At 38.1% G+C, this 16,492-nt stretch overlaps 1 protein-coding gene across 1 annotated transcript in view; it reads left to right on the top strand.

The window, feature by feature from the left end:
* FBN2 (fibrillin 2) overlaps positions 1-16,492 on the top strand; it is a gene marked incomplete at its 5' end in the record, with an annotated part of 254,497 nt that overhangs the window by 115,821 nt on the left and 122,184 nt on the right. The window contains one exon of the mRNA XM_081088909.1: positions 8,196-8,321. Coding sequence (XP_080945035.1) covers positions 8,196-8,321 — 126 coding nt within the window. The remainder of the gene's footprint in view (positions 1-8,195; positions 8,322-16,492) is intronic.

Genomic DNA, 16,492 nt, shown 5'->3' with positions numbered 1-16,492 from the left:
AATTTAAGCTCATAATGTTTGACTATGTTATCAGTAACTTTAATGCTTTTTGAAATAGAAATAGCTTTCCAACTGTTGCTGTATGTTAAAATGCACTGTGATGGAATTGCCTCTTGTTGCCTTTAATTCATGCCTGAGTTACTTACTCCAAATTAGTACTTACAAAGATGCAGTATTAATTTCAAGCCAAAAGGGAACCATTCATTACATTGCTACCATAGTAACCCTTTTAATAATGCTATTATTTTGCCCACGTAGACCCAAAACTCTTAATTAAAAAGTTCCTATTAGTATTAACAAACAGAAACTATTTTAAAAATGTACTTCCCTAGATCGATAACAAGAGGAAAAAGGGATCAAGAAGGAATATATAATCTTTCTATAGTAAAACCCTGAAATAACACAAAAATACTGACATTACATGACAGATAGTAGGCTTCTGTCCTCTACATGGCCCCTGGTGTTTTCTGTCTTTCTAAAAAATGGTATCCTTCTCTTTTCATTTTCCCTTTGGGCTACTGCCCTCTTTTTTCCTTTCTCTTCACATCCAACTTTAGAATTATTTACAGTCATTCTCTACTTTCTTTCTTCTGACTTATTCTTGAACGCATTGTAATTTAGGGAATATCCTCACTAGTCAAGTAAAACTAATTTCATCAGGATCACTAGATGGACTTTTCCCATTCCTATAAAAAAATTATAGAGTTGGATTCCCAAAAGAGGACACAGATTTCTCCTGTGCAGCTGCCTCTGAGTCACGCGTGCTTTCAATGTCCCAGTTAGCTCACACTCATACACAGACTTTAGCTCCACTAAGCCCACTCTACATGTACCTTACCAGCATTTCTCATGTCATCCATCTCAGTGATTGACCCAACTATCCATCCATTCTCTTGCCCAAGACAAATCTGGGTACCACTCTCAATACCTCCCTTTCCTGACACAACCATTTTATCCCAAGACATTTGGATAGATTCTACTTCCTAAATATATTGTGAGTTGATACACTTTTCTACCTTCATCACCACTGTCTCTCTTCTCTATCTTTGGGACGGCTTTCTTTGAGGTCTCCTCCAGCCTCCTTTCTTTCAACATGCTCTGTGACTCAAGACACATTAACATTTACTTAGTTCCTCAAATAAATTATGCTCTCTGTTGCCTTGTCTCTGTGTGTGCTCTTTACTCTGCTTGGAATACAATATTCCATTTCATTGCCATAGCCTCTGGTAGACCTATTTATTATGTTTCAGTTTAACTGTCAGTTTCCTGTGGAAGTTTTTCCTGACCCTTTTCTCCTCTGCACTTGTTCTCCTCTAGTTTTTATCACACAATGTCATCATTGGGCATAACTCTGATCTCCTGGCCACCCCTGGCAGCTTCTGGGGAAGGAGTCCAGCAAACCCCTAGTTTCAGCTGCCTCTCTGCTTTGCAGTTCTGTTTCTGGTCCAAGGAAATGTTTATCTTGTATTTTGAAACCAACTGGGTCTTTTTGTTTTCTCTTTTTATATGTCATCTGTCACTGCTATGTGTTTGGAGCAGAAGGGGAGTACTGAAGTATCTTGACTAGAAGTCAAAATCTGCATGTGTTAATAAGCTGTCCAGGTGATTCTTATGCACATGAAAGTTTTGTACATAAGTACTCTGTTTTATTCTATTTAAAAGACTGAGCTATTTGATGTGAACTTACTCAGGCTCAGATTCCCTCTATTACTACATCTGCATTTTCCATTTCCCTGCGTTTGATGAATTATCTTTCCATCTTTCCAGAGAAAAAAATGTTCCAACTCTGCCCTTAATTCTTTCACTGTTCTAGACTCCTTCTAATTCTTGCCATTAATTAGTTAAGTTTCTAGCTTGTATCTCTTCTCTTTCCTGACACTTCCTCTTTACCTACAGTCAAAGCCATCCTAATACACATTAACACAGAACTTCTCTCCTCCAGCTCTCTCTTCCAGCTCTTATATATCATTGATCAGTTGCCTCCTGTATGCCCCCTACTGGGGATAGAGCCCACAACCCAGGCATGGAATCGAACCTGGAATCCTTCAGTCTGCAGGCCGATGAGCTATCCACTGAGCCAAACCAGCTAGGGCATCTCCTCCATCTCTTTAATCACCCTCATGATACTCTTTCTTTCTGACCAAAAAACTTACTATTAAGAAGGCAATGCTTCCTAAATTGATCTTTAGATAAAACACAGTATTCATTAAAATGCTTTTTTTTTTTTTAGCAGAAATTGATGATCTGATTCTAAGGTTCATATGGAAATTCATATACAAATTATGTATCATATGTAGGACATATATAAAGAACTCTTACTACTCAATTATAAAAATACAACTCAATTAAAAACTGAGCAAAATAATTGAATAGTAGTATCCAAAGAAGAGTTATAAAAAGCCAATAATCACACAAAAATGTGTGCAAAATCATTAGTCATTAGGGAAGTGCAAACCAAAACTGCAGTGTGATACCACTTCACACCATTACAATAAAAAAGATAATGATGAGTGTTTGCAGGATGTGGAGAAATTGGAATTTCCATATATTGCTAGTGATACTGTAAAATATTACAGCTACTTTGGAAAACAATTTGGCAGTTTCTTAATAGTTATTATACGACAGCAATTTCATTTCTGTGTATATACTCAAGTGACATGAAAACATATCTTAATATAACTAGTATTCAAATGTGCATAACAGCTTTATTTATAATAGCCCCAAAATGGAAACAACTCAAATACCATCAAGTGATGAATGGATAAATAAAATGTGGTATGTCCATACAGAGGAATATTATTCAACAATCTGAAGTTATGAAGTACTGATATATGCCACAACATGGATTAACCTTGAAAACATTATGCTCAGTGAAAGAAACCAGTCATGAAAGATCAGATATTGTATGAATCCATTTATATGAAATGTTTAGAACAGGTAAATCTATAAAGACAGATTAGTTAGTATTACTTATAGATCTATTAGTTATAGATTAGTTATTGCCTAGCACTTGGAAGAAGACAGAGAGAGTGACTACTAATGAGATGGAACTACTTTTGGGAGGATGAAAATGTTCTCAAATTAGGTTGTAATGATGGTTGCACAATCCTATGAATATATTAAAAACCACTGAATTTTATACTTTAAATAAAAGTGAATTATATTACCACACAATTATTGTATTTAAATAAGGCTGTTTATAAATATACAATGAAATTCTGTGGTATACCTTGCTTTCAAAATCTGAAAAGGGGAAAGAAAACATTAATTTTCCATTACAACTTATTTTATTTCAATAATGCTTATGTCCTTGAAAAATCTTGAAATAGTTAGCAATTTATTGAGTTTAAACTTTGGTCATGAATATTCCTAATTTTAAATAGTATATGAATTAATAGAAGTTGAATATCAAACAGAATATACTCTTTATACAAAAAAAAATTATACAGAATGGCCAAATACATAAAGTTCCTTGGCATACATGGAAATAAAATATTGTAAGAACACATTTTAAAAAAAAACAAAATTTCTTGTTGATGTTCTAATTCTCTGTAACACAATTGTTCCATGGTTTGCTTTTATGTATGACATGTACATATTGGAACTGACAATCTCTAGGGCACTGTTCTTAGAATTCAGTGATATCTGAGATCACACTTAGCACTACTTACCAAATTATTCATTATATTCTGCTTTGAGTAAGATTTACAGTAAATGTTGTAAATGTTGGTTGACAAATATGAGGTTATGTGGTTTGGCAGTCAGTAACCTGTCAGATGGTTTTGCTTAGATCTAGTTTTCTTTTAAAAAAAAAAGAACACAAGAAAAAACGTGTTCAGCCTCTTCAAATTATCAAACACTTTCCACTCCTTCTCTCTCTTTACCTTTCCATGGCACACTTAAAAACTGCCTCCTTTTTTTTTTTTAATATATTTTGATTTTTTACAGAGAGGAAGGGAGAGGGATAGAGAGTTCGAAACATCGATGAGAGAGAAACATCGATCAGCTGCCTCCTGCACACTTCCCACTGGAGATATGCCTGCAACCAAGGTACATGCCCTTGACCAGAATCGAACCCGGGACCCTTCAGTCCGCAGGCCGACGCTCTATCCACTGAGCAAACCAGTCAGAGCCCGCCTCCTTTTTGGCAGTGTTCTTTCTTAGCCTCCATTCATCATACTCTTCTTATTACTTCCCTAACCTTTCCTTCCTAGCCTCCTATACTGGCCTTTCTTCCTTTGACTTTCACTTAGATGGTGGTGGTTCTCAGAGTTCCCTCCTTAAGTTCAACTCTTTTCATTTATGTGTTGTCTTTGAGATCCAATCTGTTGTTACAACTTCAAAATGCAGTTCATGGAGTTGGTGACAAATCACAAATGTACATATTTATGCCTTACATCTTTACTGAGTTTCAAATTTTTAGTGGTGCAATTGGAATTTCTGCCTGTTTCTCTCAAACATCTCAAGTTCAAAATGTCCCAAACTCAACTTAATCTCAAAATATGTTCTTCCCTCTGTGTCACATTCTCTATTATTAGTCTAAAGCTAATTGCATTCCCACTTGCCACTGTCATTGGTTCAGGACTCTGTTCCAATCAGCACATTCTCCTGACTAGAGGAGTTTTCAAAAATAAGCATGTGACTCATTGAGGACATTAAAACAAAGGGTAAGCTTTGCTTGGTTTTCTTTGGAAAAAGTTTTCTTGCTCTTAGGAGAGAATCACAAGAAGAGACACCCTCTCTTCTCCTTGATGTCCCAGTCAAAGGTCTAGCCTACAACTGCTATAGCCATGTTGCTTCTATCAAGGAAGGCACCCTCAGGATAACGTCGGAGCACAGAGGAGGGCATGGCTGAGTGTATCTCACAGAAACCAGTCCTGAAGTCCATGCTCCTTCTGAAATTTCAGATATGCAAGCTATTAAATTTCTGGTTTATGTCAGTTTGGATCAGATTTTCTATTATATGCAGACTAAAACCTCCAAACTGATAAACTTTTTTAAAAAGTTAATGGAAGGTAGGTGGAGGCACATTAGGTATGCAGAGCATGAATGAAAATAATTCCCATTAAACAAATGGCTTCCCCATGAATATACATAGGCACATTTGTATATATCTAGGCAATATACACTTTATATTTGAGAAGATAATACTTCCAAACCCGATTATGACATACTAGTTGCCCTGCGGATGAATCCGTGTGCCAGTAGGTCGCTGCTGCCCTCCTATAGCTCTCCACTGGCTTCTGACCTCCTGTAGCTCCCCCCACCACCCCTCATAGCTTGTTGCCCTGCCCTCTCCTGTAGCTCTCCACCTCCTGCTTGCTTGCTGCCCTGCCCCGTCCTGTAGCTCTCTGCCACCTGCTTGTAGCCAGTAGGTCACTGCCGCCCTCCTGTAGCTGTCCACCCACTGCCCCATCCTCCAGTGGCTCCCTCCCCCCCCCCCCCCCCCCCCCCCCGTCCCTCTCCCCCTGCCCCCATAGCTTGCTGCCCTGCCCCCTCCTGTAGCTCTCAGCAGCCTCACTGGCCCACCCTCCTGCTGATCTGTGATCTGGTCAAGAAGTGTTTGGTCGTTATGCCTCAGGGCATAATGGCTAATTAGCATATTCCTCTCTTTTTATATAGGATGCTTTTGAAGAAATGATACTACAAAAGAGTTAAATGCATACATCCTTCTTAACATAAATATTAATGCTAAATTTAAGTTTAAATGGATGAATAAATATTGGGCATGGCTACATTGAAATGCAGTAAAAAAAGAAAAAAAACACCAAATGTTTTAATTTAAAAATTTTTGGAGGGAGTCTAGCTCAAAAATAAATGAAAAACATTCTTATTTTTCATATAGAATTCTTAAATACTTTGCCGAGAGCCTTTTACATGTAATTATTTTGACTGTAACCTTTTGAAATTCCTACTCAATTCTAAGGAGAATTGTGAAACATGGAGTTTTTGAACAATAAAATATTTAACACAAAACCCACAAATTTAATATCATTCCATGTGATCTTTTATGTTCCAAATATTTTTCTCCTTAAAAAAGAAAATGTTAAACATCTTTCAGTTGTTTACTCTTTTTGTTGTCAGGAAGGATATTTGGAAGTAGAGAACAAAGAAGTTCTTTATTATAAAAGGAAATGCCAAGAAATGAGAGTTAATGGTTAAATGAAAGACTTAAGTTCTTAATTTTTAAGAATTTGGATTAATCCTGAGCCCCATAAGTGCCTTGACTGTTGGTATAACTTTGGATGTAAGAGGATCAGAGGCAAGTTTTCTGGCTCTTCACTTTTGCACTTCTTGCTGCTGTGCTTTGTGCCCGTCTCTCTCTCTCTCTCTCTCTCTCTCTCTCTCTCTCTCTCTCTCTCTCTCTCTCTCTCTCTATCTTTTTTTTTTTGTCTTCCTTGTCCAGAAGTGATTGATTAATTTATTTGGTTAACCAAGTACAACTATTGTAGTGTTCTTTCTCTTCTGAATCCAGTTCAGTTTTTTTAGGATGCACTGAGCTAAGACAGCAAACACAAGATGCAACGGGTCTTAATTTTGTACACATGGTTTCATTTTGTTGGATTAAGTCTGATGGTAACTCACCAAATTACATATATGCCCCTCCTGTAGTCAGTTCCTGTTAGAATTCGGATGTCTCCTGGGGAGTTGGTAGATTTTGATTTGTACAATTGTGCCTTCAGTGGTTGACTATTAAGCCTCAAAGGAAGGTATTATTTTAGAGAATGTCTGAATCTGGTAATTTTTTTATATGCATATTCCAAGAAGACGCATGAGCATATAGTTATTTCATGATGCAGCTTGTAAGCAAGAGTGATAGAATAAATGGGAAAGGAAAGGATAAATGAATAGACTTATAGAGGAATTCAAGAAAGGCATTGCCGACCTGGCTGGTGTGGCTCAGTGGTTGAGCATCGATCTATGACCCAGCAGGTCACGGTTCAGTTCCCGGTCAGGGCGCATGCCCGGGTTGCAGGCTGGATCCCCAGTAGGCGGCATGCAGGAGGCAGCCAATCAGTGATTCCTTCTCATCATTGATTTTTCTATTCCTCTCTTCCTCTCCCTTCCTCTCTGAAATCAATAAAAATATATATTGAGAAAAAGAAAGGCATTGCCAACTATTTTTATAATAATTTTTTCTTGTATTTACAATAACATTTTCCTTTGTTTTTATTAATACATTTCTAAAAAAAATAAATGTAACTAAAAAAAAACTAAGTGCTCAAGTTCATATTTCAGTAATTATCTGTTTGTGTCTTTTAGTATTGGTCTCTGTATTCACTGGTCTTTACTAGCTCTGTTCCTTAGAAAGGACAGCCAACTCCCAGCAGGCATAGCTGGATTTTCCTCACAATGGCTCATTTCCTTTTCAGTGTATTAACAATTAGTGCCCAGTATACCAAATTGTAGCTTTGACTTTCCACCTCTCGATGCTTATTGAACTAGAAGAAAAGTACATTAAAGCTTATATAAATGGCCAGGTTTCCTGCTTTAGTGAAAGTTTAAAAGAAAGCAGACCTTTCATTAATGTGAAAGGGAATAGACTAGTCCCAGCATTGAGTAAACTGAATGAATTAGCAGGGAGGTACAATAGGAAAACTGGACACCTCCCAAGTTTGCCCTTTGTGGTGTTTCTATATTATTTTAGATTTGGAGTTAATTCCCAGAATGTCAAATATACCCATATTCAGATGTAAGTACAAAAACATTTCCTGAAGCCAAATAGAAAAAGAAAAAAAAAAAGCAGCATTTGCCACCTTCCATTGGTTCAAAAGATTAGTGTGAAAATTAGCTGTAAAAATTTTAAATGTAGCTACTCCATATTTTAAAATATAATCCCTGTATGTGTTTTTATAAAGGCTGTAGTAGGATAATTCCTAACTGATGTAGAATGGAAACTAAAACGTTGACATTTTTACTTATTTCCAATTTAAATTGCATTTGGGAGGGGAAAAAAAGGATATAGAGTTTTGCTTTAGTTGGCCTTGTTTTACTGCCATGGGAGTTTACTTTCATCTAAGTTCCCATAGATATGTGTGAGAAATTCTTTAGGGCCTGAAACAAGAGTATCTTCAGGGTTATATGATCTGACCTAATCAACCATGATTGCACTCATACTCTTTTTTTTAAAATCCCTCCTAAAAGCTATTTAATGAAGGCCTTTCTCACCGTCTTCTCCTTCTTCCCTTGATTAGACATCGATGAGTGCAGCGTCATTCCTGGGATATGTGAAACTGGCGAATGCTCCAACACCGTGGGAAGCTTTTTTTGCATTTGTCCACGTGGATACGTAACCTCAACTGATGGCTCTCGGTGCATTGGTAAGCCTTGTGTTTTTGAAAGCACAATACACTGCTTCTTTATAATGACAGAACAGCCCAAACAGGTATGGAGATGGCAACGATTATAAAACCATTGGGAAAATGGCTGAAAGAGTTGTTTAAAATAAACGGTACCACTATTGAGAGATTGATAGACCAGATGCTCTTTGCAAAGACTTCAGTTTCAGAAGCCATCTGGGTTTGTTTTATGTTGTCAGAGTCATTTTTGAAATGAAGAAAAACTTCCTCAAGACATTGCTGTTGCCCAGCATTAGCGACACAAAGGCATGAGAAAGATTTTAAAAATTCTGCTTTGGAGAAGAATGCAGTAATTAAATGTTTTTTTGAATCATGAATATAGTCAGTATCTTATTTACTTAGGCCTTGCTTATTCTAGTGAAAATATTTATGATGGAAAAGTAATGGACACCTTTAATTTTGTTCTTTAAACACATTCAAATTAAAGCTAAATATATTTTATGTTCTTCTTTGTTTAGAGAAACGGAACAGTGCTTCTTGATCATGTGTAGGTCAGCCATTATTGAGCAAGTCTTAGACTTTTGGGGCATTATGAGATACAGGAATTAGGAAAATTAAGCCAGCACCCAAAAATGGAGTTGCTTGGTTTACTAGAGGATGGTCTTCTGGATAGTGCCAGTCTCCTATCCCCACCAGGAGGATATGTCAGCAACTGACTGCCAGGCCTCTGTAGATCCTGATGATGGTGCCCAAGTGAACTGGGTTGCTGAAATGGAAATACAAAGTCAGCCCCAACAAAAGGGCTGAGGCCTGAATTCATTTACCATAATGTACTGATATGCCAGACACTATGCTAGTTCTTTCCATCCAACAGTAAATATGAGAGATATAGATCCTGCTTTAGATAGGGATCGAATCCACAACCTAAGTATGTGCCCTGACTGGGAATTGAATCGGTAATCTTTTCAGTGTATGGGACAAAGTTCCAACCAACTGAACCACATAAGCTAGGGCTCATTTAACATAATTTAACAGCTATGAGAATTGAAAATTAGTAGAACAACCAAAATTGGCTAATTTTCTTTAACTATATAGGAAAATAATGCACACACACACAATCATCTGCTTGAAACAGTTAATGGACTCAACTCTGCGGGAAAAATGTCAACTTGGGAGTCATTACTGAACATCAGTGGCTGTATGTCATAGATTTTGGCTTCAGGAAAGTTGTTCTAGAATATGGCTAGAAGAAATGTGGCTGGAAAAATAAATGAGGATTTTACTGTGAATTTCTGGAAATATCAAATAAGGTATATGTAACATTTTATTTGGTAGGCAAGTGGGGAAGGCCTTTCAGAATGAATTGGAATGGAGTTGGGGAGGGGTAAGAAGAAAGACAAACTAGTTAGAAGGCAGAACTTGGCATAATAAATATTACTGTTTTATATCATATTTCTAAATTATTTCTTTATCCTTGATTTCTTAAATTGCTAAATCCTTCTTTAGTCAAATGACACTTGTTCTTTTTTGTTGTTATTTGCATTGAAAAGGAGGCATATTCTTCATCATATTCAGATAGTCAAAATCAAGATTTCTAATGATTTACTGAGGTTGTTTTCTTTAATGTCAGATATTTGGTTTACCATTAAATCATGATAAACTCTCTTTATCTCCTGCCTAGCTATATAAAAGTCCTAAGCCTTTTCTTGGACATTCAAAGCCCTTTAGAACATGATCCAGACTGTATTCAGGACTCATCTTTCACCCAACACATTTCTCTCATTGTGAACATGAGCACAGTCCAGGTCCTTGCCCACAATATCCCCTCTATCTGAAGCATCTTGATGTCCCTCCCCCTCTGTGCTCATTAAAACTAACTGAAAGTCTGGCCCTTCAACGAATAGGATGCCTGACCTACCTAGTTTATGAAAATGTGAAAATCCTCACATTTTATTAATGATTTAGTAAAAGTGCTTTTTAACATTTTTTTTTAAATTCTAAAAAAAAACAACAACAAAAATTCAACTGATCCTTCAAGTCCCCAATCAGATACCACATTTCTTTATAGCCATTGCTACCTAATCCACATTCTCTTGGACAAAATTCATCAGCTCCTACCGTATTATTTTTAATTTCCTTCATTTCTGGGTTTACCATATTGTCACAGGAACTTGTGCTTTACTCATTGGCCAAACTTTGAGCTTCATTAGGTCCTGCCTTATGTAGCTTTATGTCTGTGTAGTAGTACCTTGCATACAAGTTTGGTCTTATTAAGTCTTCTCTGAATGAATAGCCCAGCCAACAAATGAATGAATGAGATCAGATCAAATGTAAGAATTTTATGCTGGTTAATAACTGCTTTTCATTGTTTCTCACCCTGTTGGACATGATGTGGTGGTACTGAGTTGTGGTCCTAGATGCTCTCAGAGCCTGCGTGAGTTCCTAAGAGTGAGGCATAGTGAGTCCTGTGCAAAGCATGAGTCTCCGTTCATTTCAGTATCAACATCCTAAGCCAGGAACAGAGGAAAACCTCTCAGGAGGGGAGAATGACTCTCTAAAATTACTTAAAATTAAGTGAGCAACTTAAAATTTTTTTGAATAACTATGTTACATTTGGAATAAGTACATGTTTTCTATACATGAGAAAAAATAAATCTAACATTCTAATGTGTAAGAAATCTTTGACTTTGATTTTTTAAAATCTGGGTGTATTTTCTTAGATTGAATTTATTTATAATTGAATTTTGTAGGTCATAGATATTCCCATGCTATTTATTTTGTAACCAAATATATGCTAACTATAATAAGTTGGACGAACTCAGAATATTTTTTTGAATGTGAAACTGCATGTTATCTGCAGCTTTATTCTAAGAATGGCACATGCTGAATGCTTCCCTTCCTTATTCTAGTTAACAAATATATCCAAAGTCTATCCCACATTGTAAAGCATCAACAAACTGGCTTCTTCTTTTTCTTTTTAATCCTCACCAGAGGATATGTTTTTTATTAATTTTTAGAGAGAGAGGAAGGGGAAGAGAAAGAGAAACATTGGTCAGCTGCCTCCCATACATACCCCGACCTATGATCTAAGCCACAACCTAGGTATGTGCCCTGACTGGGAATCAAACCCAAAACCTTTTGGTGTACCGGATGACCATCCATCCAACTCAGCCACCTGGTCACAGTAACTGCCTGTTTCTTTTACGTGTAGGAAAATATTTTCATGTGGCATGAGAGCTTAACTAGATATCCTATCTAATAATAGACAAACATGGTAATTGACCGTACCTTTGCTATGCCTCACATTGGCTAATTAGTGCGATATGTAAATTAACCCAACCAAGATGGCGACCGGCAGCCATGCAGCTGAAGCAAGCAGGAGGCTTGCTTGCTCCAGTGATGGAGGAAGCCAAGGTTCCCCGCCTGCCGCGGCCCGGCTCTGAGCTCCGAAGGCAACAAACTTTTAATTATAGAAGCTAAACAAACCCCAGATACCTGCTTTCAGCAGACCTTGGCCTCAGAGCTGGAGCGAGCAGGAGCCAGCTCTCAGCTCCAGTGATGGCAACAAAGTTTCAATTATAGAAGGTAAATAAATCCCAGAATAATAATAATAAAAAAGAACAAAAGGAGAGGCTGGAGCTTCAGTCGCCAGCCAGCCTGAAAACGGCCCTCAGCCCCTCACCCAGACTGGCCAGGCACCCTAGTGGGGACCCCCCACCCTGAAGGGGGTGTGACCAGCTGCAAACAGCCATCAGCCCCTCACCCAGGCTAGCCAGGCACCCAAGCGGGACCCCCACCCTGATCCGGGACACCCTTCAGGGCAAACCAGCCGGCCCCCACCCGTGCACCAGGCCTCTATCCTATATAGTAAAAGGGTAATATGCAAACTGACCCTAACAGCAGAAAGATTGGGAATGACTGGTCACTATGACACACACTGACCACCAGGGGGCAGACGCTCAATGGAGGAGCTGCCCTGTGGTGGTCAGTGCGCTCCCACATGGGGGAGCTCTGCTCAGCCACAAGCCAGGCTGATGGCTGCCAGTACAGCAGTGGTGGTGGGAGCCTCTCCTGCCTCCTCACCAGCGCTAAGGATGTCCTACTGCAGCTTAGATCTGCTCCCTGCTGGCAAGTGGACATCCCCGAGGGCTGCCGGGCTGCCAGAGGGATGTCTGATTGCCATCTTAGGCCCAATCCCCCGGGGAGCAGGCCTAATCCAGCAGGTAGTCATCCCCCGAGGGGTCCCAGACTGCGAGAGAGCACAGCCCACGCTGAGGGATACCTCCCCCCTGAGTGCACAGATATTTGTGCACCGAGCCTCTAGTCCTATATAATAAAAGCCTAATATGCAAATCAGTGGAATGACCGGTCACTATGATGCACACTGACCACCAGCGGCTGCCCCCATCCCACAGGCCCCAGGCCAGCCACGGTGCGTGCCAGCAGGGGCCCCCTGATTGCCCTGCCAGTCACCCCACAGATTGGCCCTGATCGCCGGCCAGGCTTAGAGACCCTACCCATGTACAAATTTCATGCACTGGGCCTCTAGTTTTAATTATACCAGTAAAAGAGGATAGTTTTCCCATTTAATTTCATGCTAACTATAAAAGTCAAATTCCTAATTTAAATTTATCTGGTGTGTTTCATCAAATTTGTTAAATATCCAGGAAAGAGCTTTCTATTTTTAACAGAGTACTAACGTATGTCATTTCTAAAGAGTTGAAACATACCTAATAATATTTTTAGAAGCATTTTTAGTAACACAACTTGATGGCCCTTATATCATTTTGGAAGTCAGTGTCATTGTCATACCCATGGCATTTTTAATACCGAAGCTTTAGATTGTAATATAGGCAGAAGAGTGACTGGCAGCCAGTGATGAGTAAATAATGAATTGACAAGCAGCATGGAGCAAATTCTGTGTGCAAAATAATGTCATTGCTGCTGTTGTGTAGGGTTCCCTGAGCTCTAGTAGGAACCCTCAGCAGTGGGACTCCCAAGTGCCAGTCAGCAGCGAGTGAAGTTCAAAAAATGAGAGCAAGGGTTTAGAAATTCTTGCAGTAACATGTCTTCGCCACAACTTCCAAGTGCTTTACCGTGAGCGTTAAACAAATTTTCCGTGCACAATATTGCCTTGGAGTATTCTTGAGAAAACAAAACTGGAAAACATAATGTGGGGGGTGGGGAGGAGAGAAAGTTTGAGGCAATTAATTGCTAAGTAATTTTTAGGCAATAAATGCTATAAGTTGAAATGAAAGTCCTGATTATTGTAGTAAAAATTGATCACAGGAAATGAGCACTGATGTTGATCTTGAAAAATGGGCAGGAGCTCCCCAAAGGAATTCGGGTGTGCTGAGCAAGGAGAAAGGTGTGAGCAAGATTATAGGTGCTAGGTATCTTGATGGACTCAGGAGATGGTGAGAAGAGCATGTCTGGGAAAGATTGCTGAGTAAAACGGGAAAGATGGGTTGAGATGAAGGGTTCTGTTGCTAAAGTTCTTAACTGCCATCTAAAAAGTTCCAGGTTGGTCCTAAGGGCAGTGAGAGCCCATCAAGACTTTTGAGCAGAACATAGACAAAAATCAATGGGGGAAAACTGTTATAACGAAATGAGGAAGATCATGATACGATGATGTAGAAGGATGTGGGGATGTGCTGTTATTATGCAGCATTTTATGTGAATGATGGGTGTTGATTATATATGCATATACACATTTATAACAACACTTGAAAGATAACCAAAAAACTAAATATTTAACTAAAGGAGAAGGGGAGATGGGGATGAAACAAAGTACTGAATATTGTTGTAGTTTTAACTTCAGAATTATGTAATAGGTGATTGGTGGATCAGGGATAGTATTTTAATTAAGAAAGAATGTCCCAGAAATAGAAGCTTAGACAGTGAGGAAGGAACAGTTCACTATTTTAAAGAAAGAAGTAACTCTAAGAACCATTGTTCCTAGTTCTAGTTAGTCTTGTGTAACGGAAACAAGAAAGCAACATGAATGTATTTTAGGAATAGTCCGAATCTGCAGAATCAGTTAAGGGAAACCCATGTTGGCGCCAGACCATCAAAGAGGCGGGGCAGCCTCCAGGATCAGGGGATAAAACCTGAGACAATGGTTGCTATTTACCGAACACCTACTATCACTACTAGTATTATGGCTTGAGCCAACCTCATCCGTGTGTTCTGGCTGAACCCTTCATTTTTAACAAGCAAAGCTCACTCAACAGGAGACATATTTATTTCAAGGTACAACCCCCAACTTTTACCAAGTTTTCATCACAATGTATAATTAACCTTTACTTCTCTTAAATCAAGTTTAGACTGAATGTCAAGCCATGAAACAAACTCTGATAATGGTACCATTATTTTGCTTCAGGATAGATTTATATTTTAATCAGAAGAGATGGATTGCTTCCTCTTTTTCAGTGTGGCTTTAAATAAGACTTCATGTAAACCTTGCTCTGGGAGTGTAGTGAGGGCAATAGGCTATTATTGGAGGAATAGACTTGTTTTCATTCCAGTGACATATCAGTCCTACAGTTAAACATATACCAAGCATTAGAAGGATTTGTCCTAATGGGTAATAAATATGCTTCATCTGCCTTTGCTCCTAATAATTTCCTATCTTAAGAGTCTGCCTAGATAACTCTTAGTTCTGTGGGAGGTCCCTTTTTTATTTCAAATATTTTATCATATGACACATTTCCAACACAGTACTTTATCAGAGATATGCAAAGCAAAGAACCTAACTCCTAGCCACTCTTTTGCCTTTGAAATCTATTTTTGGGGAGACCTTAACAATGATCTGTGAACAATGATCATGACTCAAAGGTTGGAGGTGACTTCCTTGCCTCCTTGATGTTATTAGAAGATAATAATTGTGGGATTTATAAAAAAGTTATGATTTGCTTTCTAATCCTCACTTTCTGCCCCTCTACCCTCTCATCAGTGACATGGTTTCTTTCAATAAATACTATTGGACATATGAGGGTAATTCAGTATCTTTGAGAAAATACATAATGAAAATGCTACTGAGTATTAAGTAATAATTTTAAATGAATTTGTATTTTATTAGTCATAGGGATCTTCATAAGCAGGAATTATGTAGTACCTACATACTGTGAGGTGTTGCTCACATGCATTGCAATGTTCAGTGTAAGATTTGTGGATCCCTTAAAATATTACAGACTCCCAAAGTTTGAGAGTGGTAAATGTAGATTCCTGAGGGATTCCTGATGAGCACCTACTCATTTTTATATTTATTCACTTATTTCCAATGTGCTATTGTGTTTGGCCCATTAGTTGTTTAGACGTGTAAGAGGTTTTTCTGGCTTGCAAATCTCCCATGTGGGCTTGAAAAAAAAAAAAGTGTTTTCTCCAGTTGTTGCATAGATATATCCATTAGATGAAACTTATTAACTATACTATTATGGTTTTCTCTATATCTACTGAACTTTATCTACTTTGTCAGTTATTGAAAGAGTTGTATAAATATCCCACTATGGGCCGGCGGCATGGCTCAGTGGTTGAGTGTTGACCTATGAATCAAGGGAATGTCAAAGTGGGGGGAAGGGAAAGGAGACATATGTAATACTCTTTGTAATACTTTAAGCAATAAAACAAAATTTAAAAAAATAAATAAAAAATTCTAGCTACTGCCACTCCCTCTTTGCAACAAATTAATCATTATTATTGCTGTTTGATATTTTAGTGCCTGTTAGATTTTACCTAGGTACCTAACAATATTTTTCCTCATCATTATTTTATACATTCCAGACCTTCTACTTGGAATCATTTTTATTTTGCCTAAATCACCTCTTCAAAAGTTTTCTTTAAGAGAACTTTTAGGGAAAATTTTCTTTGTTTTTTTAATTCCTGAAAATGACCTTGATTTTCCCTCTGGAAAGATGGTTTCTTTGGATACAGAATGTTAAGTGGACAGAAAATAATATTCCATTGTGTCTAGCATCCATTGTTTCTGTTAAGAAGTCAGTGCTTGTTTAAATATCATTCCTTAGCAGGTAGTCTGTCTTTTCTTTCTAGCTGTTTTTAAGATCTTTGCTTTTCCTTTGTTGGTTTGTGGTTTCAGTGATGTGATAAGCTGTGGATTTCTTTACATTTTTCCTGTTTTGGATTTGCCAGAATTCCTAGATTTGAGATTGTTGCAACCTTGTTAGAACATTCTA

Source organism: Myotis nattereri (assembly GCF_964212035.1).
Source record: "Myotis nattereri genome assembly, chromosome: 4".
Lineage (NCBI taxonomy): Eukaryota > Metazoa > Chordata > Mammalia > Chiroptera > Vespertilionidae > Myotis > Myotis nattereri.
This window is presented reverse-complemented; position numbering and strand designations above follow the sequence as displayed.